The sequence below is a fragment of the Crocodylus porosus genome, unplaced genomic scaffold (assembly GCF_001723895.1).
Source record: "Crocodylus porosus isolate Cpor-Errol unplaced genomic scaffold, CroPor_comp1, whole genome shotgun sequence".
Taxonomy (NCBI): Eukaryota; Metazoa; Chordata; order Crocodylia; family Crocodylidae; genus Crocodylus; species Crocodylus porosus.
Window position 1 is genome coordinate 2,710,203 of NW_017728935.1, and position 23,805 is coordinate 2,734,007.

Below are 23,805 nucleotides of genomic sequence, written 5' to 3' on the forward strand. Positions count from 1 at the left end.
TTGCAAATTTTATCTGAACTGATAGTTTTATTAACTATTGTTAATATATTTTTGTTTCTTTATTTTGTCTGTATATAAATTGGTTGTGCATAAAAAAGAATAACAAGTTCGTTGGGTTCAGAGCGAAATCCTGGGCAGTAAGGGTGAGGCACCCACCTCTCCATGGGACACTTCAGTCACTAGTCTGCCTAAGGGGCTCCGAGGGCTACTGGCACCCTGAGGACCCAAAATCCAGCGCATCCCCCAGCCTTAGCATGCCAATATGGGTTACAGACAGAACACAGTTGACAAGCAATACAGAAACCTACTTTTAGCTTGGTCTGATAGAACTAGAATCCACAGACAGTGCTTTTCCAGGAAAGGTTTAAATAGTCATAAAAACCTAATTTGCTCTCCTTTTTCATGTCCTTGTGACAAGGTATTTAGTAGATTTTGCCAATTTGATGGAATCTGACAGGGCCACCCTTGAGTGCTTCTGCTACGGCCTTGAACTTGTGACCTCTGGAGTGTCAACTGTGCAACTTAGCCCCCACCTCATTTGCTAAAATGTTGTAAGGATTCCTGAGATGGATGTGGTAGGTTAGCGACAGTGATTTGTGATCGTAATGATCACTGCAAAGCAATAAAAGCTATGAAATACCAAGTGGCTGGCTTGTGGCTGTCATTTTTCCCTGCTTGGCAGCTCCTTTTAAAAACACATGGTTCAAATAAAGGCAGGACGGTGGAAGGGCAGGAAGCGAGAGCTACAGGGAACTGCAGGAGTGGTGTCTGCGCTCTAGCCCTGTTGCTCCCAGCTGTGCTACACTGACACTGCAAAGTGGGCAGAACAAAGGAAGATACAGCGTAGCCCAGGTATGTACCAAAACCAGCTCAGGCCTGGCACACTCGGGCCATACTCCTCACAGGACATAACAGCTTTATGGCTTTTGGGAACCAGGTGTCACGTACAGGAGGCTGAACACACAGACAGCTTGCGCCATGACATGATAATAAGAGGCCATGCTTTGCATTCACTCTTATTCAGATTACTGGTGTAGCTTTGCTCGCATTTGCTTTCCCAATCCCAGGTATGAATAATTTTTGAAGGGGAAATGTGATTGCTTTAAGAACCACATTCCCTGAGACAGATTCCTCCACAGATTCCCCAAACCGTGCAGCCTGGCAGTCTCTGCTGAGAAGAGCCCATCACCTTGACCAGGGAGGGCCTTGCATCAGGACTGAGGTGTAGTCACACAACTGTGTGTGCACTCCAGTTTAGCAGATTAGATGATACAAAAGTAATTTATAGGCATAGAATCGGGTTAGAAAGGACCTCAGGAGGTGACATCTAGTCCAACCCCCTGCTCAAAGCAGGACCAGCCCCAAATACATCATCCCAGCCAAGGCTTTGTTGAGCCAGGCCTTAAAAACTTCCACAGATGGAGAGCCCACCACGTCTCTAGGAAACCCACTGCAGTGTTTCACCACCCTCCTAGTGAACATTTTTTTCCTAATATCCAATCTAAACTGCCTTGCTGCAACTGGAGACTATTGCTCCTTGTTCTGTCATCTGCCACCACTGAAAACTGTCCAGCTCCATCCTTTTTGGATCCACCCTGCAGGCAGTTAAAGGCTGCTATTGAATCCTGCTTTATTCTTCTCTTCTACAGACTAAATAACCCCCAGTCTCTCCTCATAAGCCACGTGCCTCAGCCCCCAAACCATTTTTGTTGCCCTCCACTGGACTCTCTCTAACTTATCCACATCCCTTCTGTAGTGGGGGGTGCCAAAACTGGAAACTGTACTCCAGATATGGCCTCACCAGTGCTGAAAAGAAGGGAATAATTACTTCCCTTGATCTGTTGGCAATGCTCCTACTAATGCAACCCAATGTGCCATTAGCGTTCTTGGCAACAAGGGCACACTGTTGGCGTATGTTCAGCTTATTGTCCACTGTGTCCCCCAGGTCCTTTTCTGCAGAGCTGCTGCCCAGCCAGTCAGCCCCCAGCCTGTCCTGGTGCATGGGGTTGTTCCGTCTTAAGTGCAGGACTTTGAACTTGTCATTGTTGAATCTCAGCTTGCTGGGAAAGAGATCTGTTGGATGAAGTTCACTCTCTGTACAGAGCAGGTGTTATTTATTACGGAAGGTATGGCTGCAGAGAGCTAAGGGTCATCCTTAATGTTGTAATCGAGCGCTCAGTAAATTCAGGTCCATATGAAACACCCGATGACTGTCTGATCTGAGCATCTCATGGTCACTAATATAGTCAGGTGAGGCAGATGGGGAACTTTGCACTTGTCTTTGTTGAACCTCATGAGATTTCTTTTGGCCCAATCCTCCAAGTTGTGTAGGTCACTCTGAATCCTAGCCCTACCCTCCCATATATCTACTACTCCCCCAGCTTGGCGTCATCCGCAGACTTGCTGAGAGTGCAATCCACGCCACCTTCCAGATCATTAATGAGAATATTGAATAAAACTGGCCCCAGGAGCGACGGCTGCCAAGCAGACATTGAGCCATTGATCGCTACCCACCCATCCTGACAATCCAGCCACAGCTTTCTATCCAAATTATTAAAATTATGCTCATTTTAAAACCACCTCTCCACTGTACCAAAAGATGTACAGGGGCTTCAGCCTAAATGGGACTCCGACACTAAATCTGCCGGGACAGGGATTGGCCATGCTTTCCTGCGGGGGGGTGGGGGGCTGGAATGACCCAGTTGGGGTTGGAGATGGGTGGGCAGTAAGACCAGGCTGGTGTCACCACTTCTCCCTGCAGCCCAGCTGCAGCTCACGGGGGAGAAAGCCCCCTTCCACTGGAGGCTTTGCCCTGGACAGAAGCCACAGGCACGAAACTGTGGCACAGCACAGGTTCTCCCCCAGATCCGGCTGGCTCCACAAGCCAGATCCAAAGGCATCATGGACTGGTCCTGGGCTGTGGGTTGCAGACCCCTGTTCTCTCTGCAATAATTCTGTGCTACAAACCTAAAATGCACCAACATCACCTTCAAATGTATATCTTGGTTTTAAATTCTGACCTTCCAGAGGCAGGAAAACAAGGTGCCATGTCCCTACATAGCCTTCAGAGAACAGTGCCTTTACTGCTTTGATTGACCTTTAAATTTCACGTCATTTAGCTTTCTACAATGTGCTGACTAATCTCAACAACAAGGGCAAGTTGGTCAAAAGCTACGTATAGAAAGCAATAAACCTTATATATCGAAGATAGTAAGGTCATTAAAGGTTGGAGTTTTCCGAAGTCTTTGGAAAGCTTTTGTTACAGTATCACCTGAAGAGCATGTTGGAAAAGTATTTCCAGCAATATCTTCTCTCTTTAAAGGTGTGAATATCTTATCTGTTACATAAAATAAATTAAAAGGATCATATAGGTCACAGAAATCTCTTCTTGAAACGACCTCTTTATTTTTCCCAAGGATCCCATAAAAATTAAATCTAGGTGACCTGGTGGTAATTCTCTTTCCCTTCTTTTTACCAGTTGCTACAAAATACTTCTGAATACAGGGTCTCTTTGCTGGTTTTCTTTGCTGGTCACATTACCATGATGTACTCAACATATATTCACAAAGAGTTGTGGTCAATCAAAATACACATTTTCTTGGCAAAAATCAATTTCTCTTGAACAATTCTGCTCAACTCTACTTGTAATGTATGAGCATGGAAAAAACAAGGACAAACACTGTCACTTCTTTGAATAGGACGTGTTGGGCCAGTGCTTTAAGCTGGCGTCTGAAAGTCCGAGCTCTTTGCCACCGTGGATAGACAAGACTCCACAGAAGTCAAGGGACCCACATGTGTCTTATACACCGCACAGTGGGTCATACATAATGTGAGAGATTTAGGTCCCCATATTTTACACACTAAACTGGCTCCTTACAAAGGAAACACTTTACAGAGAGGCTACCATTGCAGCTGGCATCATAGCTAGGGGCACACACACTGGCTGCCTTGGTCTCATCTTTCCTGAAACACCTGCTTCACCCTCCAAGCTTCATGCAGGAAGCTGCACCCCTATTTGCACTGCTCCCAAAATCAGCTGCCTGACTACCGTCGTTTCCCAGCTCTCGCCCTGATTTTCTAGTGTTTTCTTGCACTGAATAACTCCTGTGACCTCCCTGACAGCCTTCCAGTGGCCTGCGTGAAATGATTTAGTACATTATAACCCATTTCTTATTCCCTATCACATAAGTACTATCATGACTGGAGTTAAAGGAAACTTCATTGGTTGCTTGGAGGACAGTGGCTAAAGACTGAATACGTCCTTGCATCTGAATTAGGATGATGAACAGCCTCCAGTGAGGAAGATATGTAGTATGTCTCTGAACTGGGTCGTGTCTAGGGACTGAGAAAAATCTACATCCAGGAAATGCTTGATGTGGGGAGACATGCGAAGGAAGGAATAAAGCCTGAATGTTGCGCTGCCTTCATGGGCGCTCTTTTAGTGCTTGAACACTGCACTGCATCTTCACGCTGTTAATGGCCGGCTTGAAGGACCATACTGGACCATACTGGCAAGTTCCCCCACATCCATAGCATTATTTTTCAATGTCTGTTCCCCTGTTAAGGTTTGCAAGGGAGCTGCCCTTCCTTCAGTGAAGTTATTTTGGATTCCTGTAATCTGAGCAAGAAGAGCATCGGGCTGTAAAACCTGGATCCTCAAAAACGTGTAGGCACTTTACTCTCGATCACTGCCTTTGCTAAGCAAGGCTAATCCTGATCGTCCCAATTAAGCACATTTCTGTCAGTAGACTTCTTAGAGTTGCGTCCACCTTGATCTAGAGGTAACGGCCTTTACAATGGTGACAAGAAACCTTACATAAACATGTTATATAATACGCTCTCTGCCACCCTTGTAATGTGGCAAATCACAGTGCAAGAACAACAGATACACACACGTAACTTTTAATCTACAATATACTATAATATTTATCACTGTAACCAACATGCCAAGAACAGCGTTACTATAATCTTCCACTGATATCTAACAGTGCCTTCAAAATAGAAAGTTTGATAAAGCTATTTTTCTAGATTGAAATTCTTAACTGGGTCCACTATATCAGCATCTATTTTTCAATATGTTCTTATCTTCATCAAATACCACAATCTTCCTTTATCCTTCATGATAGAGGAATTGCATGAAGCAGAGAGAAACGTGCAGTATAAAAAGCAGCGAGAGGCAGCATTGGATCAGTACACAGGCAAAGATGGCAAAGTTGATCCTTCTCACAGGTAAGTCCCGCTCTGAAACTTTACTATCTTGATCTGTGACCAGTGGCCTTTGAACAGCTGATCTTTCAGTTTGGTGGGCAAACCAAAAAAATTAATTAAACATATTTTTTTTTAGGCTGACCTCAACTGAAAATGCAGTTCCTTATGACAAAATGAAAAACACAGCAAACATTAATTTGGGCCGAGTGAAATGTTCTGTTTGACAAAAAATGTCATTTTCACTTAAGCATTTTTGTTAATATTATTGTTACAAGTAGCTCAGTTCAGAACTGAAACTTCATGTTGGACTGAAAACTTGAAATAAATATCTTTTTTTTCATCTAAATTTCTTTATCCATTTCAAAATAGTTCTGCTGTCCCAGAATTTCTTTTTTGATGAATACGTTAGTTTCAGAGAGAGAAAAATTCACCTATTCCTTTTGTAACCTCTTTCAAAATTTAAGACACCAAGTATTGTCATGTCCTTGTAAATAATAGTCACTAGTTTCAGGAACATGGTTACATGTGGGTTAAATAGAGCAGAACACTTTGAAACATTAAGGAAAGCTGTGTTTTATTACTTTTTTTACACACAAACGTTTGCCTTAAGATTGAGTCTTAAATGCTTTCGCAGTTAATGTTGAATATAATTAATGTATTTTACTCCTTTCAGAAATAGCAGAGGAGAGGGAGAGAAAGAAAGCATGAAACTCTTAGAGACAAGCACCCAAACACACACATGTACAGTGAGGGAGGGAGGGAGAATACAGGAGAGATGGTATGCGAAGCTGTGCCGCTCACAGCAGGCCTCTGAAAACGCTGGCTTGCTTTCTAAATTGTTCAGGGTTCCCCAGCTGCAAGTGCAAGACTGCATCTAGCTATTGCAATGCCTTTTGCGTAGACAACAAGGCTATGTCTAGACTGCTTTCTTGGTGTAGTAATACTGGCAGATTGGGCTTGCAACGCACTCAACATGGATGCAGCTGGAACCAGCAAAATTGCACTTTGCACTGTCACAAACATTGCTTGTGCACAACCCAGTCTTGCTGGTTTGCCTGAATCAGCTCTGCTGGACAAGGGTCCTACCTCTTTATGCTGCTGGCCAGAGCTGTGACAATGGCCATTTGTAACATAGCCATGGCCCAAATTTGAGTTCAAGCCTTGGCCTCGGGTCTAAGAGCAAGATCCACTGATTCTCAGAGCACTTTCCTTGCCAGCTCCACCCTTATTGGGGAGATAGTTTAGGTTGAGCTTTGGGCAAAAAATTAGATATATTCAGATATTATATATCAATGTTCTAGATATTAGAGGGAGGGGGCGCATATTAGCAGTGAGTTAAGGTATTTACAACTGTGCATACATTTATTTTATTATTTTAAATATGAATAAATTAACACCATATTAATCATTATATTCTTGATAGCTGGGATACCTGCCAAAAAGATTTTGTGTTAATTAAGGCAGCAATGCTGAACTGTAAATTACTGCAGAGTGAGCTGAGCATTCACAAGAAGTCATTCAGTCAAAGACAAGATGACTTCCTCCCCATTACAGTAGTCAAACATTCGTGGCAACAGAGGACAGAGGATGCTGTACCAGCTGCGCTGAACGCACTCAAAGGTGCATGTTTCTAGGAATAACCATCTTATTATTCTTTTTTCCGTCCTAGGTTTGGTCCTGCTGCTGAATGCACAGATAGGTATGTGTTTTTATTCAGATAAAAATCTGTTATTCTTGTTCACCCTTGGGAAACGGCGACTGTAGTAACATATGTGCATTATTTTACTCTATACATTTACATACTGTGTTTAGATAATAAAAGATTGTATTACATAAATGGATGGACAGGCAGATCTAGAAAGGGCTATTGAACAGAATGGTTGGAGATGTTTCCTTTGGTATTTTAAACCAATAATGGAGGATACTAAATAGAGGATAGATCACTCTAGAGCAGGGGTGGGCAAAATCAGATGTGGCCTGCCAGGTCATTCTACCCAGCCCACGGGGCCCCTAAAAAATTTAGAAAATTAATAGTTATCTGCCCCTGCCCCTGGCTTGCCTTTGACAGCTTGCCAAAACTCAGAAAGCTGCCCTCCACCTGAAATAATTGTCTGCCCCTGCTCTAGGGATATCCAGTTCAATGCTCTCCCCTCTATAGCATCCTCTTTTTGCCACTGTCAGAGACCAAATACTGGGCTAGATTGGTCTGACCTAGTATGGTTATGTTCTGATGACAGACACACTTGGTTTAGCCTGTTAGACACTTCTTAAGCCACAAATGTATAGTCCACTGGTCAGTTTAAATCATTGCTCCCAGGATGGTCCACTTTACTTCAATAAATACTTATCCAATCCACCCCACTGGATTTATCTTGGAATACAACAAAATCAGTTGTTGAGGAAATCATATCAGTAAGGATAAGAAAATCGTATACTAGCATTTATCAATGCCTCCACTGAATGCAGTTATGGGGACCCCGCACTGGGCGTTTAAAGAGGTAGGGACTTCATTTTGTTTGGATGTTCAAGTCAAACTTCCCTCCTGCTCTTCCCTGCAGGCTCTGCCTATGTGCTTTCATGCTATTTCACCAACTGGGGCCAATATAGACCTAGCCCAGGGAAATACTTCCCAAAGGACATTGACCCATGCCTGTGTACTCACCTGCTCTATGCCTTTGCTGGAATGACCAACAATGAGATTGCAACCATCGAGTGGAATGACGTGACCCTGTACAAATCTTTCAATGACCTGAAAAACCAGTAGGTATCTAGAACAGAGGGGAATCCATTGTCCTGCTTCCAACTACAAGTTAAAAATTTTAAAAAGCAGCTCTCCTGTACATACTACCCTCCTACTGATCACTGGAGTTCATCTCTTGTAACAGTTCTCCTGTACCATAGTGAGCCAAGGCTAAAGCACTGTGCACAATACATCTCTCTGCACCTTCCTGGCAAACACAGCGTGCAAATCTAGAGCAAGAGCTTTTCTCCATGAGAAGCAGGAAGGGGCAGACAGTGAAGACGAGAGTACATCCGGTTACCTGCACAGAGCGACTATGCCCTTAAAATTACAGCTAGCTTTGCCCTCGTGCCACAAAACAAGGGGAATATAGTCCAAGGCGGGTAGTACAGGCACTGCATTTTAAGTGCCACATGATGGTAGTCATTTGTATCGGTCCATCCAGTGAGATGCAGAAGGGGCTCTGATATATTTATTTTGCTCTGAAACTCATGCTTTGCCCTTCTTTTCCAGGAACTCCGAGCTGAAGACCCTCCTCTCCATTGGAGGCTGGAATTTTGGAACAGCACCGTAAGCCCAAACCACCCCCTTCCCCCGGCACGTCCCCCTACGGCTGCGACTGCAGGAAACAACCAGCAGCTCCTTCCCCTGACTCCCGTCTCCCCTGCTTCCCTAGATTCACAGCCATGGTGGCCAGTTCTGCCAACCGCCAGACCTTCATTAACTCCGTTATCAATTTCCTGCGCCAGTATGAATTTGATGGGCTGGACATTGACTGGGAATACCCGGGCTCCAGAGGCAGCCCTTCTGTGGACAAGGAGCTCTTCACCGTGCTGGTTCAGGTATTGAGGAAACTAAGTATTTGCTGAGGGGTCACCAAGTCATCTGCTGGAAGATCACTTGGAATGGCCAATCAGATCACCCACAGCAGGCAAGAAACCCTTTGCTGGCTAGATCAGAAATAATCTGGAGTCAAAGAAATCTGCTGATTTCAGATAAGAGACCTACCTCTTTTTCATGCGAGTACCAGAGGGAAAGGTATTGCCTCAATTTCAGGGCAGCATAATTCACTGTGATACAACATTTCCCCAGCCAATATGTATGCTGGCTGGCCCAAAATACAGGATGCTCAACCTAAGATAGCTGAAAGCACTGACCAGCATAATTTTGGTACAGTCTTCAGTGAGGAGCCTCTTCAGTGGAGGGATAAAAAACTCCCTCCCGTGGGCAGTCAAATGTCCTGAGTTCTCCCCACTCCATCTCATCTCCCTGTATGCAGACAGCTTTCTTTTGGTTGGAAAGGTTGTGCAGGTCCTCAAGTATGTGAACCGGAGATGGGGGAAGGGAGTCTGGGCTGCCTGAGCCCCCTCTATTTAGAAAGGTCAGGGTGCGGGAGTCTCCGTTCGGGGGTTTCCAACAGCTAAGTGTTTCCTTGCCTTTCCTTAGGAATTGCTGGAAGCCTTTGAGGAAGAAGCCAAGAAAGTTAATAAACCAAGACTCCTGGTCACCGCTGCTGTTGCTGCAGGGCTTTCCAACATCGAGGCTGGCTACCAAATTGCTGAGCTGGGCAAGTGAGTACTTTCACATAGCAGTGTCATCTGCCTCCTAGTAATACTGGGCACTTTTCTCCATTAACAACAAATACCAGGTGTATAGCATCTCCCCAGCATGGGCCCATAGGCCAGAATTTGACCTGGTTTTATAACACTGTCATCTAGTAGAAGGCAAGAGTGCATCTCTGATGCGAGATGGGACAGATCTAGCCCCTGGTTTTGTCAGCGCACTTTCCCTAGATCTGTGCTCTACCACCTGGTTGTCGCATTCCCCAGAACTAGGGTTTAAATCTCAACCCAGTGCAGGGGTGTCCAAAGCCCAGAGGAGGACAAAGTTGTTATGCGGGAATCTTGGTGAGGAATATGTGCATGCAGGACTCCAGAAAGCAGGAAATGGGAGTATGACCTGTATTACCCCGTAGAGCCAGGACTAAAGGGACAATAAGCTGTTCCAAGGGTTAAAAACCATTGGAGATTGATATTCACGCTGCTCCCCAACAGATACCTTGACTTCTTCCATGTGATGACATATGACTTCCATGGCTCTTGGGAGGGGTTCACTGGAGAGAACAGCCCTCTCTACAAAGGACCAGCTGACAAAGGCAGCTACGTCTACTTCAATGTGGTAAGCGCATCTTGAGAGCTTGGGGACTTGGACCAAAAGAGGCTGCAATGAGGCAGCCCTCAAGACATACAGCGGAGTGAGCTCTGGTGTGTCGTTGGACAAATCTCTGCAGAGGTCTGGACTCACGTGTTGTTTTCCAGGACTATGCGATGAACTACTGGAAGAGCAATGGTGCCCCTGCTGAGAAGCTCCTTGTTGGATTCCCAACCTACGGACACACCTTCATGCTGAGAGACGCCTCCGACACCGCTGTTGGTGCCCCAATAAATGGACCTGGGCCTGCTGGACCGTACACAAGACAGTCTGGCTTCCTGGCTTACTATGAGGTGTGTGCTCCATCAACAACGAACCGCGAACACCCACAGAGACCCCACAGGAGATCTGATTGCTTTACTTGTCACATCTTAAATCCTCATGCCTTCCCCTTTTCTTAGATCTGCACCTTCTTGAAGAACGGAGCCACCCAGGTTTGGTACACCCCTCAGGATGTGCCCTACGCTTACAAGGGTGATGAGTGGTTGGGCTATGACAACCAGAAGAGCTTTCAGATCAAGGTAAGTCTGGAATCTCTGCAGTGACCTAACCAGAGCTATTTCAGCTCATTTTACAGTACCGTCTGGACTCATGTTGGCTTCTGTCCTGGCACCTAACAGATTGATTGGCTGAAGAAGGGCGGGTTTGGAGGTGCTGCGGTTTGGTCCCTCGACCTGGATGACTTCACTGGCACTTTCTGCGGCGAGGGCAAATACCCCTTGATCACCACCCTGAAGACCGGTCTGGGACTGCAGAGCTCTAGTGAGTAGCTCCAGGAATTACAGGATTCACAGCCTCTCCCAAGATCTAGATAAGAAATGAAGGGCAAGAAGAGGCGTATAAATGTTCTTCTCAATCTGATACAATGGGACCCATGACTACCACATACTCAAGAGTAGTAAGTTAGATCAGGGAGCATCCAGAGCTCTTTATTTTAGAGCCCTTCTATCCAGCTTTTCTGTGCAAATGTCAGACACTTAGATATAAAGTCAGGCTTTACATGGCATGACAGAATCACTCCAAAAAACTTTTCATCCTCTGAGACACAGCTCAGTTCAAATTCAGTTAAGTATCAGGTCACACATTTTTCATTTTTTATGAGATATTGTCAAAAAATTAAGAACATTTTGTAGTTCAACCTGATTAGGATTAGATGGGAACCCACAGAGCTGAGTCAAGGTTGAGACGCCCCAGTTGAACTGTGTGGGGGCAAGGGATCGGCACACAGAACATGGTGCAGTTGAGGACACAGATGAACTGGCAGAAAAATGCTGGGTTTGAAAGAGCTGAGATTAGCATACAAGGAGTTTGTCCTCCCGCAGGGCTAAAAGGTTATAATAGTGTAATTTGGGTGGGGATTTAGGACTGGAGTCATTGCAGATCAGCACTGAGATGTATGCTAAAGAGCACTCAGGCTGAGTTGAACATCAGAGCATGGATGTTAAAAACTCCCTGTGGAAACCCTAGCTACAGCCCAGCCAGAGGCAAACACCTGGCTCTGAATAAGCTTATGGATGCTTAGGACTTGACACAGGATCCAGAGCTGAACACCATAGCTTGGATTTATCATTATGCCGGATCTTCCTACTAAACAGGGAAGAACCTGTCCTGAACAGGGGGTTGGACTAGATTCCCTCCTGCACCCCATCTACCCTATTTATATATGATTCCAAGAATCAGAAACCTAGATCTGAAGTTTAGGAATTAAAATCAGGGGCTTGGTTATCCACGTATGCACAGATAGGTCTGTGGGAAGTTAGGCAGATAGCCAGTTAGGCACACACACGAACAGACCAACTCTCTTGAACTGAGCACAAACAAGGCCCAACTAAGGTTAAACCATGTCTCCTTTTCTTTCAGCCTGCAAGCCTCCAGCTCAGCCCCTTCCTCCAGTCACCAAGCCTCCCAGTACCGGCAGTGGCAGCGGCAGTGGCAGCGGCAGTGGCAGCGGCAGCGGTAGTGGCAGTGGCAGCTCTGGTGGAAACCCAGGCAGTGGCTCTGGAGGCAGTGGCTTCTGTGCCAGCAAAGCCAGCGGCCTCTACCCAGACCCCACCAACAAGAACAAATTCTACAACTGCGTGAATGGGGAAACCTTCCAAGAGAGCTGCAGCGCCGGTCTCGTCTTTGATACCAGCTGCTCCTGCTGCAACTGGCCATGAACAGAGCAGGGATAGCAGAGTAACCAGTCCAATCTGACTGAGATTAGAGTAAATAGCAAGTAAAATAAAGCATTTAGCAAAATCAGTAGCTGTTTACTATGTGGTCTGCTTATTCATCTGGGTTTCATTGCTCCCTTCTGCCACTGTGCTGTGTGCTTTGGTTGAGGTTACACTTGGAAAAGGGTAGACCTGGATTTAACCACTGAACATGAGTAGCTTCAGGCTCGAGGGGGATTTGGATTCCACAGCCTAATTCAAGAGTGAGATTTCCCAAGAGACCTGGAACCTAAACCCAAGCCCAATTAAGTATTACTAGGCAATTTGGGGATCTTGTCAATTTAGTGACTAATCCCACTGGCTTCCCTGCCCCTGAGCACAGCATAACGGGCTTAAGAGTCTATGGTGGTCCCTGGATGTGTGGCCACTCCTTTTCCAGTCCCCAGAGTGCAGCTCTTTCCAGTCACCAGCACGTGCATCCATATCTCTTGGCGATGAGCCCCACTGTTCAGTCATTCTCTAGTTGGGTCTCTACGACCCACCACTTGCCAGAAGCACAACTACTGACCTAGGCAGACTTCTCTTTGGGAGCCTGTGAACAATAGCAGTCTGCAGTGATACAGAAGCAGTTTCTTTACACTGATGAATGATTGTCGGTAGTCCAAGGAGTTGATTTTAAACAGCGCTACCATGTCCCAAGTCATAGCACTGAGGAATAGCCTCCTCATAGATATTATCACAACTATGGTGATTGTTGGGTACATATATACAGAAACCGAAGTTCTAGTGTCTGGGAAACTTTTCAGGGCCAACAGAGCTCATTTTGTGACGTAAGCACCTAAACTGTACCTAAGTCCTACCTAGGGCTTTCTGGCCCTAAGTGACATGTCTGGTATCTCATAGCAATCCACAGTAGAGCGGGGGACAGAACCTGGGTCTCTTAAGACTCAGGCTATCGTCCTAACGCAGCTGGCATTAAATCACCTTGTTCTCCTGCTGGTATGCTGGAATATGGCAAGACATCACAGTCTTGATATGAACAACACTGTCGCATGTGACAGCGGAGCCCAGAGAAACTAAACTCAGTTTTCTTGCTCCAAAGAACTCAACGGGAAAGCCTGTCTTTGAATTTGCTTTACATGGGTTTCCTACCAGAGCTAAGGTTGCAGGTGGTCTTGAAAACTGAAAGCAAATCTGAGATCAATTTGAAAAGGGTTTGGTTTTTTTTTACTGTTGTCTTGTGACAGTCACGCCCAGGCTCCCCCAAGGTTTGATAATCCTGTGAGGGGACCATTTGCTTTTGCCCTATGAGTTCCTCTTCATTCTAGGCTTCATTAGAAAAGCATCATCCAATCCCAGTATATGCACGTGGCTATGGCGACTCATCTCTCTACCAGCTGGAAGATAGATGTTGGTATTGGGAGAGTTAATTGATGGGGAAACAAATGAATCTGGTAAAGTCACCAGCTGATTTTGCTTTCTTACTTACAGACCACCATGTGGTAGAGCCTTAGCTAAGTATGAGTGGTCATAACCCCACTGACTTCAGTGGAGATGCACAGATTCATTCCACTTAGGATTAGGCTGAGGAACATGCTCTTCGCTCTTGCCTTGAAGAGCTTACAAACCAACAGAGATGGGACCCACAAAATTCAGGTCCAGAGCTCAAGTTCAAGTGTTTTGTTAATGAGATAACATGTTTAGTTGGTACGTTCATAGTGTTGATGCTAAACCTTTAAGATCTCTGTAAAGCAGTAATACTGGTAGCATGTGACATTTTGATTAAGAAACTGGAATGATAGAAAATCACTCCATCGTGCATTAAGTGGCTTTACATCCAATTGGTCTTGGCAAGGGGAACCATCATGGAGTAGCCAAGTCTGTAGTGGGGTCCCACAGTGATTGGGACGAATTCAGCCAGGGATGAATTAACACATAGGCAAACAAGGTACATGCCCTGGGCCCTAAGTGACAAAGTTGTGCATATTTTACATGTTATAATTATTGAGTGGGAAAAAAAGTAATATAAAGGTTTCATCTTCAGCTGGGGGCCCACGAGTTTGTTTGCCTAGGGCCCGCTAAAGGGTTAATCCAGCCCTGGGTTCTGCTACTTACTATTTGAAGCAAGGGTCTGGAAGAAAGTATACAACCCTTATTGATAAAGTTTGCAGACAACACAAAAACTAGGAGAGTGGTAACAAGCAAGACAGACCACTGATGTAGACTGCTTGATGAACTGGTCACAAGCAAGTATGTTTCCCAGGGTAAAGTGTCCAGAAACAAAGAGTGCCGGCCAGATGTCCCAGGGGAGGGATTACTCCAAGAAGCAGCATGCTGAAAAAGACTTAGGGGTGACAGCGGATGAACAGCTGGACAGTAGGGCTGTGCGAAACGGAAGCGTTCCCTTTTGACATTTTGAGAGAACAGTGTTTCGTTTTGACTCGTGTTTCAAGTCGAAACGTCTGCTCCATTTCGTCCCCTCGAAACATTTCGACGTTTCACCCATAAGATATAACGGGGAAGGTCAAAACAGGCTATAACTTTGTAGTTTCTGGCCAGATTTGGACAAAACTTGTGGAAATGATAGCCTCTACTGAGGGCATAAAGTGTGCCAAGTTTCAAGAAGATAGATGAAGGGGGTTCAGAGAAACTGCACCCCAAAATCCTGAAAGCAAAACTTTTGTCATGTGTATGTGTTGAGCCACAGTGGGGTCAAAACTGCAGGGGTGGTGGCCCATGCTGTGGCCACAAAGCCTGACAAGTTTCAAGGTGATAGGTGCAGGGGTTTGGGGAGAACTGTACCTCAAGCTGCTGACAGGCAAAACTCGTGCCATGGGTGACACTGTGTGTTAAGGCTCAGCAGGGTGTAAACTGCAGGGGCGGTAGCCCCTGCTCAGGCCACAAAGCTTGCCAGTTCCCCCTGAGCCCCTGCACCAATCTTCTTGAGACATGGCACACTCCATGCCCTTAGAAGGGGCTATCATTTCTGCAAGTTTTATCCAAATCTGGCCAGAAATGACAAGGTTATAGGCTGTTTTGACCTTCCCCATTATAGCCTATGGGCGAAACGGGGAAAACTTGCCAAAACTGATAATATTAGTGTCTCCTTCTTGGATGGGGCAGCAGAGATCTTCATTTGGATCTGGAGATTCAACCACTGGCTCATTTCCGCTCTGCACTAGTGAACCCCATTATGGGGGGCCAACCCTACTCATTTCTAATCCTTTTTATAGCAAAAGCAATAGCACACAGACTGGCTACCTTGACTCCTCCACTGCAATCTTCTCAACAACAATATGAAAGTACCTCTATGAAACAACTAAGGTCATTCAGGCTGAGATTTTCCAATGTCCTTTGCACTGCTTTTGTTATCATATCACCCGAGGAACATGATGGAAATTTTTTTCCAGACAGCTCTGTTTTCTTTAATGCTCTGCCATATCTCATCCACGATATAAAAATAATTCCAGAGGATGACCCAGGTCATATTAATCTACTCTTGAGTGGTATGAGATACAAGCTACTTTGAAATGACCTTGGTATTTGGTGCTCAGGGTCTCATGGACATAGTCTAGGTTACCTGGTGGTAATTCTTCTTCTCTTCCTTCTAACAAAAACTATAAAATGTTTCTTGCCATAGAGCTTCAGGGTTCCCAGACTATATTTTTCCACCATCATTTTCACAAATATCAGTAGTACCTCATATGTCCGATTAGAGCTCTGCAAATAATCCATGCTTCACGGCAACCAAAAAGAAAAATTGGAATTTTCCCACTGAAACAAAAAGCTGAAGAACAAAATTCACTCTCCAATTAAGCTTTTCATTTTCAACACTTTCTAACCATATTTATATCACATTTAGACTCCTTTTCATAAACCCCCCAACCCCAACCCACAGTCTTACAACATAAAACATCCACACCATTGTGAAATGCATCAACATGAAATTTTAAAAACATTTTCTGGGGATTTTTTCAGGTTTTCTTAGACGCAATAAGCTGACCAATTCTACCTGGATTCACATGGTGTTCAGTCCTTCAAAATGAGCATTTTCCAGGGAAAGTTTCACATGAAAAAATGCACTCTGGCTGCTTGGAACAGCAAGACCAATGACTGAGCGCTTCAGTTTCTGATTTATCTGCTGTGAGGCGACTTCATCCTGTCTAGGAGCAGGCTGCAATTTCTAGGGACCTGCACATGTGTGATGAGGAAGGAACATATGCATAGCACCATCATCATGTTCCTTTCTCGTTAATGCCTTCCCTGAATGGTCCCCTCTCATTGCTAGTGGCTGGCTTTCAAAAATAACACTGAACCATGTTGGCAGAATGGCATACCATTCACTTCTACTTTGCCCTGCCACATCCAAAGCAGGCTCAGGAACAAGACAAGATTTGCATTTCAAAACAAGACTTTCTGGCATGTTTAGCCTAAAGACAAATCCTAGGTCTGGATAGCAAGACCTCATTCATCTAGGCTTTCCACCAGTTTGGCAGGAGGGCTGCTCCCTTGTGAAGTTATTCTGGCCTTGCGCAGTCCAACTGAGCAGAGAAAGAGACCCCAAGTCTTGGATCCTCAAATGCACTTAGCCACTTCACTCCTCACACTGGCCTTCACTGAGCTGGAATACCATTTTATGGCTCTGATTATTGACAGCAAATCTTAGATCAACTTGAAAAAGGTCTTCTTTACTGTAGTCTTGTGACAGTCAAGCCCAGGCTTCCCCAAGGTTTGATAATCCTGTGGGAGGACCGTTTGCTCTTGTCCTGTGAGTCCTTCTTCGTTCTAGGCTTCAATAGAAAAGCATCCTCCAATTCCAAGATATGCACATGGTTATGGAAACTCACGTCTCTACCACCTATTTAGCCAAAGTCCTGCCAGTAACATTCCTATCCAGGTTTCCTCTTTGAATCAAAACAAGCTCCCTTCACAAAGGTGACCAAATACTTGTCGAAGCCCATTACCTAATGCATTTGCCACCACTGTACACATAGCATCACAAGGAGCAGTTTATATAGCAAACACATACGTTACTCTGCAATCTATAACATAACACTAAACCTATCAGCAGAACCAACTTCCCAAATGACACTATCGTTACAACCTATTTCTACCTGTGGTCCAGCTACACCTTTAAGATAGAAAGATTAATAGCACTGTTTTCTTTGACCTGGGTTCTTAAGCAGGTCCATTGTACCCGCATGTATTTTTAGTGTGTCATATGCTGCTTATCTTCATCAAATACTGCAATCTTCACATGTCCTTTGTGATATGGAAAAAAACACGCAAGCAAGGGAAGCATAAGGTATAAAAATCAGAAAGAGGAAGCACTGGATCAGCACACGGACAAAGATGGCAAAGCTGATCCTTCTCACCGGTAAGTTCAGCTCTGCAACTTTCTTATACTGGTTTCTGAACAGTGCTGGGTGGAAAACGGATTTCTTTAGTTTAGAGGCCAAAGCCAAAAATATCTAACCAAAATTATTTTGGGGTGACCTGAAATAAAAAAATAGTTTTTGGTGCATCCCACCAAAATATTTCATTTTGTTTTCAGGTGTTTGTGATTTAAAACTTGTTCAATTTCAAAGGCAGAAGATCAGTCTGCAAAGACAATTTGAAAAACGTGACATTTTGAAATCCTCGGATTTTGTATTATTTTTCAAGGATGGTGCTATGCCAAATTGCACGCAAATCCACACATCATTTTTACTGCCCCAGAACTTCATTTTTTTTACTACTACTTTAAATCAGCTAATCTTAGTATAACTTCTTTCAAAATGTCATAGATTTCGCAGACATTAGGGCTGGAAGGGACCTCGGGAAATCATCGAGTCCAGCCCCCCTGCCCCAGGGGCCGGAAATCAGCTGGGGTCAAAGGATCCCAGCAAGTATGCATGTAAAGAGTTACTCTAGCTTCTTGTCTACCTTGGAGAGCTCAGAGCAGCAGCAGAGTCTCCCAATGCCTGAAGAAGGGCGTTTGTGCCTGAAAGCTTGCAAAGAACGGTTTTCCAACTATTTAGTTGGTCTAATAAAAGAAACCACATCTACCCAAAGAACCTTGCCTGCCTGTGTCCTTAGACCAACACGGCTACAACCAACACCCCTGCTACATGTCTTTTATTCATTAATCGGCAGACATTTAGAAGGAATGGTTAGCATATTATTATTAGAGGGCGAGGAGCCTTATATAAACGTCCTTGATTCTTGTAAATCTAAAAAAACCAGACAAAATAAGAAGTATTGTTTTTGAAGACAGGGATATTGGCCCCAAGAATCCTATCATCATTAAAGTAGCAGTCTCGGTGCATGTCCAGTGATTGCTAAATTGTAAAATACAGTAGCAGGACATGACGACACAAAAGCTGCATTTGCCATAAAAAAAGAATGAATACACTCGCTACCATGGTATTCTACCGTGCACGAGATACTGTGCGAGTTGGCAACACTAGAGAGTTGCATATTTCCAGGTTTAATGATCTAATTATTCTCTTTCTCTCTAAAGGTCTGGTGTTCCTGTTGAATGCACAAATAGGTATGTGCTCCTATTCAAATACAAATCTCATTTTATAATAATATTTTCATTCATTCTTTTAGAGAACGTATAATACGATTACATAGACAGACAGGCCTTTCTAAAGGGAAACACTTTTCAGTTGGCTCCATGCTATTTTTAGAGGTAAAGTATTTCTGGTAAGCAAAATTGGTACTAAAACCCCAGAAAAGTAATATGCTTTTCATAAGGCACTAGAGTACTGAATATTTTCCTCCTAAGCAAGTTCAAGATAAAGTAATCCAAGAAATGAGTATCACTGACAAACTAGAAAGGGCTTTTAAAAATCTCTGATGGCTTCAGTCGTTTCTGTATTGTACAGCAGAACCAACACAAGTAATCTACCATTTGGAAAGAAATATAGATTGCATTTTCTGACTCTTAGACATGTAGAAGAGCCGAATAAATTGTAAAGCACGAGTCTTAGTTTATGCAACAGGTGTCTCAAGTCAAACATTTAATAAAGTAAAAAAGTAGAAGAAAAATGAAAGAAAACATTTCCTTGGATTGCCAGCTCACTAGGCGCATCTACACGTGACGCTATGTCACCATAACAACACGCTATGGCGACATAGCGTCTGCGGGCAAAAACTGTGATAGCAACGCACTCCCTCAGTATAGCGCATCGTTGCAGCAATGGAGTGGCTAGAAATCGCCGTGCGCTGGCGGCACGGTGCAGCACGGGCTGTTCCTACGCCATCTTTTAGTACTTCCAAAAGGTTTCTAAATGATGGTGCAGTAACAACAGTGTCCTAGGGCACATGTAGATGTGCCCACAATGGATGAAACACCCATGTTAAACTATTAGGGATTTCTTGGAACATAAAGAAACATTGCACCAGTCAGATAGTACCAGCTCCTCTAAACCATGTCCATATTAGTTCAGTGAATTTGTCATACAACCCAGGTCATGAGCATTATCTCTGAGTCCAAAAAAACAGGACCATGAAAATCAAGTGCTTGAGTCCAACTGGTATTTATTCCCTCTTGAGTAAAGGTAGGGGAATGCATACCAGCTTTTTAAAGAGATGGAGGCTATTATTTTATCTGGATTTTCACATCAAACTTCCCTCCTGCTCTTCCCTGCAGGCTCTGCCTATGTGCTTTCATGCTATTTCTCCAACTGGGGCCAATACAGACAAGGCCTAGGGAAATACTTCCCAAAGGACATTGACCCATGCCTATGTACTCACCTGCTCTATGCCTTTGCTGGAATGACCAACAACGAGATCACAACCATCGAGTGGAATGACGTGACCCTTTACCAATCCTTCAACGGCCTGAAAAACCAGTAGGTATCTAAAGTAAAGGGGAATCCAATATCCTGCTTCATGCAAGTTACTAAGTCACAAAAAAAAACAGCTCTTCTGTACATAGTAATACTGTCTACCAGGGGCGTTGTCTCCATCAGGAGGTTGGAGATAGAGGCAGAAAAGAAGAGAGTACATCAGGGCACCAGTACTGATCCACCATGCACTCAAATGAGCTAGTCTTGCCTTGTCCCTCATGCCACATAACCAGGGAAGAGTGTAAAGAGGGTAGTAAGTCATGTTTTCAAGGGCAGCACAATGGTAGGCATTTATGCTGGTCCATCCAATGAGATGCAAAAGAAGCTGATACATCTTCAAGAGGAAACTAGACAGTCACCTTGCTGGGGTCACCTGACCCCCAGTTATCTTTCCTGCTTGGTCCAGGGGGCTGGACCCGATGATCTCCCAAGGTCCCTTCTGGCCTTACAATCTATGAAGCTATTAACTCTGAAGCCCATGTGTGATGGGCCCCCACGTCATCCAATGCCATGAAGGTACAAACTCCATGTAAGGTAAGATGCCCAGTTACCGGACACTAAATTTAGGAATAAAATAAACCCACACTTGAATAATTAGGGAAAACACAGCAACGGAACTGGGAAAGACAGAATATAACATAAAGATGTAAAACACACCATCTCCTAGCACTCTTCACTCTCACCCCTGGCTAGGGCTTACTTTACAGTCCACAGCTAGTTCCAGTGGCAGGCAACAGTCCTCACCATCTCTGCAGTGAGCTCCTCCTCTTCCCCAGAGGTCTCGGCTTCTCTGCTTCCCCCAGCAGGTTACCTCTGCCCCACTGCTCTGGGCTTCTCTGCCGCAGTCCCCATGTGGCAGACTCTCTGTCTCCATTTTTGGGGCTTCAGACCGGCAGGCTCCCCTGGATCCAGCAGTCTGGCAGGCACTCACACATGCAGACACACATGGGCATGTGCACCCTTCAGTTCTGTGGCATCCATCTCCTTCCAACTCCCCCCACTATAGAAAGAGTCAGAGGTCTCAAGACCATGCAATTTTCCAGGCTACACTCAACCCCTCTGCAATTCAGCCATTAACGCTTTTTCTGCCAGAAAAAAAACCTATCCAAAGAAACCCTTTCAATTTGTAACAGCCAAAAAACTATACCACCATATAAATGTCACACCATGCTTTGCCCTTCCTTTCTAGGAACTCCAACCTGAAGACCCTCCTCTCCATTGGAGGCTGGAATTTTGGAACAGCAAAGTAAGCCTCAAGCCACCCCCTTGCCCCGGCTGCGTCCTCCTACGGCTGCGACTGCAGGAAACAACCAGCAGCTCCTTCCCCTGACTCCCGTCTCCCCTGCTTCCCTAGATTCTCAGCCATGGTGGCCAGTTCTGCCAACCGCCAGACCTTCATTAACTCCGCTATCAAATTCCTGCGCCAGTATGAATTTGATGGGCTGGACATTGACTGGGAATACCCCGGCGCCAGAGGGAGCCCAGCTCAGGACAAGCAACTCTTCACCGTGCTGATTAAGGTATTGAGGAAACTAGATGTTTGCTGAGGGACTGCTACTAACTGGACAATCATCGGGAATGGCCAACCAGATCACCCACAGCAGGCAAGAAACCCTTTGCTGGCTAGATCAGAAATAATTTGGAGTCAAAGAAATCTGCTGATTTCAGATGCGAGTACCAGAGGGAAAGGTATTGCCTCAATTTCAGGGCAGCATAATTCACTGTGATATGACATATCCCCAGCCAATATGTATGCTGGCTGGCCCAAAATACAGGATGCTCAACCTAAGATAGCTGAAAGCCCTGACCAGCATAATTTTGGTACAGTCTTCAATGAGGAGCCTCTTCAGTGGAGGGATAAAAAACTCCCTCCTGTGGGCAGTCAAATGTCCTGAGTTCTCCCCACTCCATCTCATCTCCCTGCATGCAGACAGCTTTCTTTTGGTTGGAAAGGTTGTGCAGGTCCTCAAGTATGTGAACCGGAGATGGGGGAAGGGAGTCTGGGCTGCCTGAGTCAGGGTGCGGGAGTCTCAGTCCAGGGGCTTCCAGCAGCTAAATGTTTCCTTGCCTTTCCTTAGGAAATACTGGAAGCCTTCGAGCAGGAAGCCAAGCAAGTTAACAAACCAAGACTCCTGATCACCGCTGCTGTTGCTGGAGGGCTTTCCAACATTCAGGGTGGCTACCAGATTGCTGAGCTGGGCCAGTGAGTACCGTGCTTTCCCATGGTGTGCTTTTAGAAAAGCTGGCCACTTCTCATCTCCGATAGCAAACCCAAAGCATAGCACTTCCTTACCACAGGTATGTCGGCCAGAATTCAACCTGTTTTTATAAGCATTGTGACTAGTAGGAGGCAGAATTCTGCCTTGTGTGTGATAGGCACAGTCTAGTTCAAAAAATACATGAATTATAAGGGAGACAGCAACACAAGGATCGCCATCCAGACACTGGAAGTCATTGGGTTGTCCACGGTCTTGTCTATGCACTTCGTCTGAAGGGTTAGATACTTGATCCATGCATTACCACCTGCCTTTAAGCATTCCTCAGGGCTTGGATTTCAATCTTAGTCTATCGCTGGCATGTACAAGACCCAAAGAGGGGCACCAATGTCATGCAAAAGAGCTGGTGAAGAAGCCATGGATGCAGGAAGTGGGAACATGACCCGTGTCACCCCAGGGAGCCAGAGGTTCAAAATGCACTGGGGATGGACATTCACACTGCTCCCCCACAGGTACCTTGACTACTTCCATGTGATGACATATGACTTCCATGGCTCTTGGGAAGGATACACTGGAGAGAACAGCCCTCTCTACCAAGGACCTGCTGACCAAGGCAGCTACATCTACTACAATGTGGTAAGTGCATCTTGAGAGCTTGGGGACAGAGACCAGTAAAGTCCACAATGAAGAAAACTTGGAGAAATGCACAGTGGTGAGCACTGATGTTTCAGCTGACAAATCTCTGGGGGGGCTTTTATTGACTTGCTGTTTTCCAGGACTACGCGATGAACTACTGGAAGAGCAATGGTGCGCCCGCTGAGAAGCTCGTTGTTGGATTCCCAACCTACGGACACACCTTCATGCTGAGCAACCCCTCCAACACTGCCGTTGGTGCTCCAACATCAGGACCTGGGCCTGCTGGGCCGTACACAAAGCAAACCGGCTTCCTGGCTTACTACGAGGTATGTGCTCCACCAGATCACACAGGCATTGAACCACGGTTCTAACTTGAGATCTGTTGAGTAAATCAAAGGCACTGTAATGGTTGGAAATTGCTGTACTTTACAAGGCATTTCTTAAAACCTCACGTCTTCCCCTTTTCTTAGATCTGCACCTTCCTGAAGAACGGAGCCACCCAGGCTTGGGACACCCCTCAGGACGTGCCCTATGCTTACAGCAGCAATGAGTGGCTGGGCTATGACAACCAGAAGAGCTTTCAGATGAAGGTAAGTCTGGGCTCTTCATAGCAATCTAACCAGAGCTATTTCAGCTCATTTTACAGTACTGTCTGGACTGATGCTGGCTTCTGTCCTGGCACCTAACAGGTTGATTGGCTGAAGCAGAACAACTTTGCAGGCGCTATGGTTTGGACCCTGGACCTGGATGACTTTACTGGCAGTTTCTGCGGCCAGGGCAGATACCCCTTGATCACCACC

General features: G+C 45.2%; 2 protein-coding genes across 2 annotated transcripts in view; both read left to right on the forward strand.

Moving 5' to 3' along the window:
* Positions 1-5,169: 5,169 nt before the first annotated feature.
* On the forward strand, positions 5,170-12,332 carry LOC109317700 (acidic mammalian chitinase-like). The gene is made up of 11 exons (XM_019546509.1): positions 5,170-5,229; positions 6,878-6,907; positions 7,767-7,968; positions 8,462-8,518; positions 8,625-8,790; positions 9,395-9,519; positions 10,003-10,126; positions 10,267-10,452; positions 10,561-10,680; positions 10,780-10,921; positions 12,020-12,332. The coding sequence occupies exons 1-11, from the start codon at positions 5,205-5,207 to the stop codon at positions 12,316-12,318; spliced, it is 1,476 nt and encodes a 491-aa protein (XP_019402054.1). The 5' UTR covers positions 5,170-5,204; the 3' UTR covers positions 12,319-12,332.
* Positions 12,333-17,667: 5,335 nt separating this feature from the next.
* Positions 17,668-23,805, forward strand: part of LOC109317702 (acidic mammalian chitinase-like) — a 9,106-nt gene continuing 2,968 nt past the window's right edge. Inside the window, exons 1-9 of the mRNA XM_019546510.1 lie at positions 17,668-17,692; positions 18,818-18,847; positions 19,955-20,156; positions 21,343-21,399; positions 21,508-21,673; positions 22,232-22,356; positions 22,882-23,005; positions 23,146-23,331; positions 23,476-23,595. Coding sequence (XP_019402055.1) covers positions 17,668-17,692; positions 18,818-18,847; positions 19,955-20,156; positions 21,343-21,399; positions 21,508-21,673; positions 22,232-22,356; positions 22,882-23,005; positions 23,146-23,331; positions 23,476-23,595 — 1,035 coding nt within the window. The remainder of the gene's footprint in view (positions 17,693-18,817; positions 18,848-19,954; positions 20,157-21,342; positions 21,400-21,507; positions 21,674-22,231; positions 22,357-22,881; positions 23,006-23,145; positions 23,332-23,475; positions 23,596-23,805) is intronic.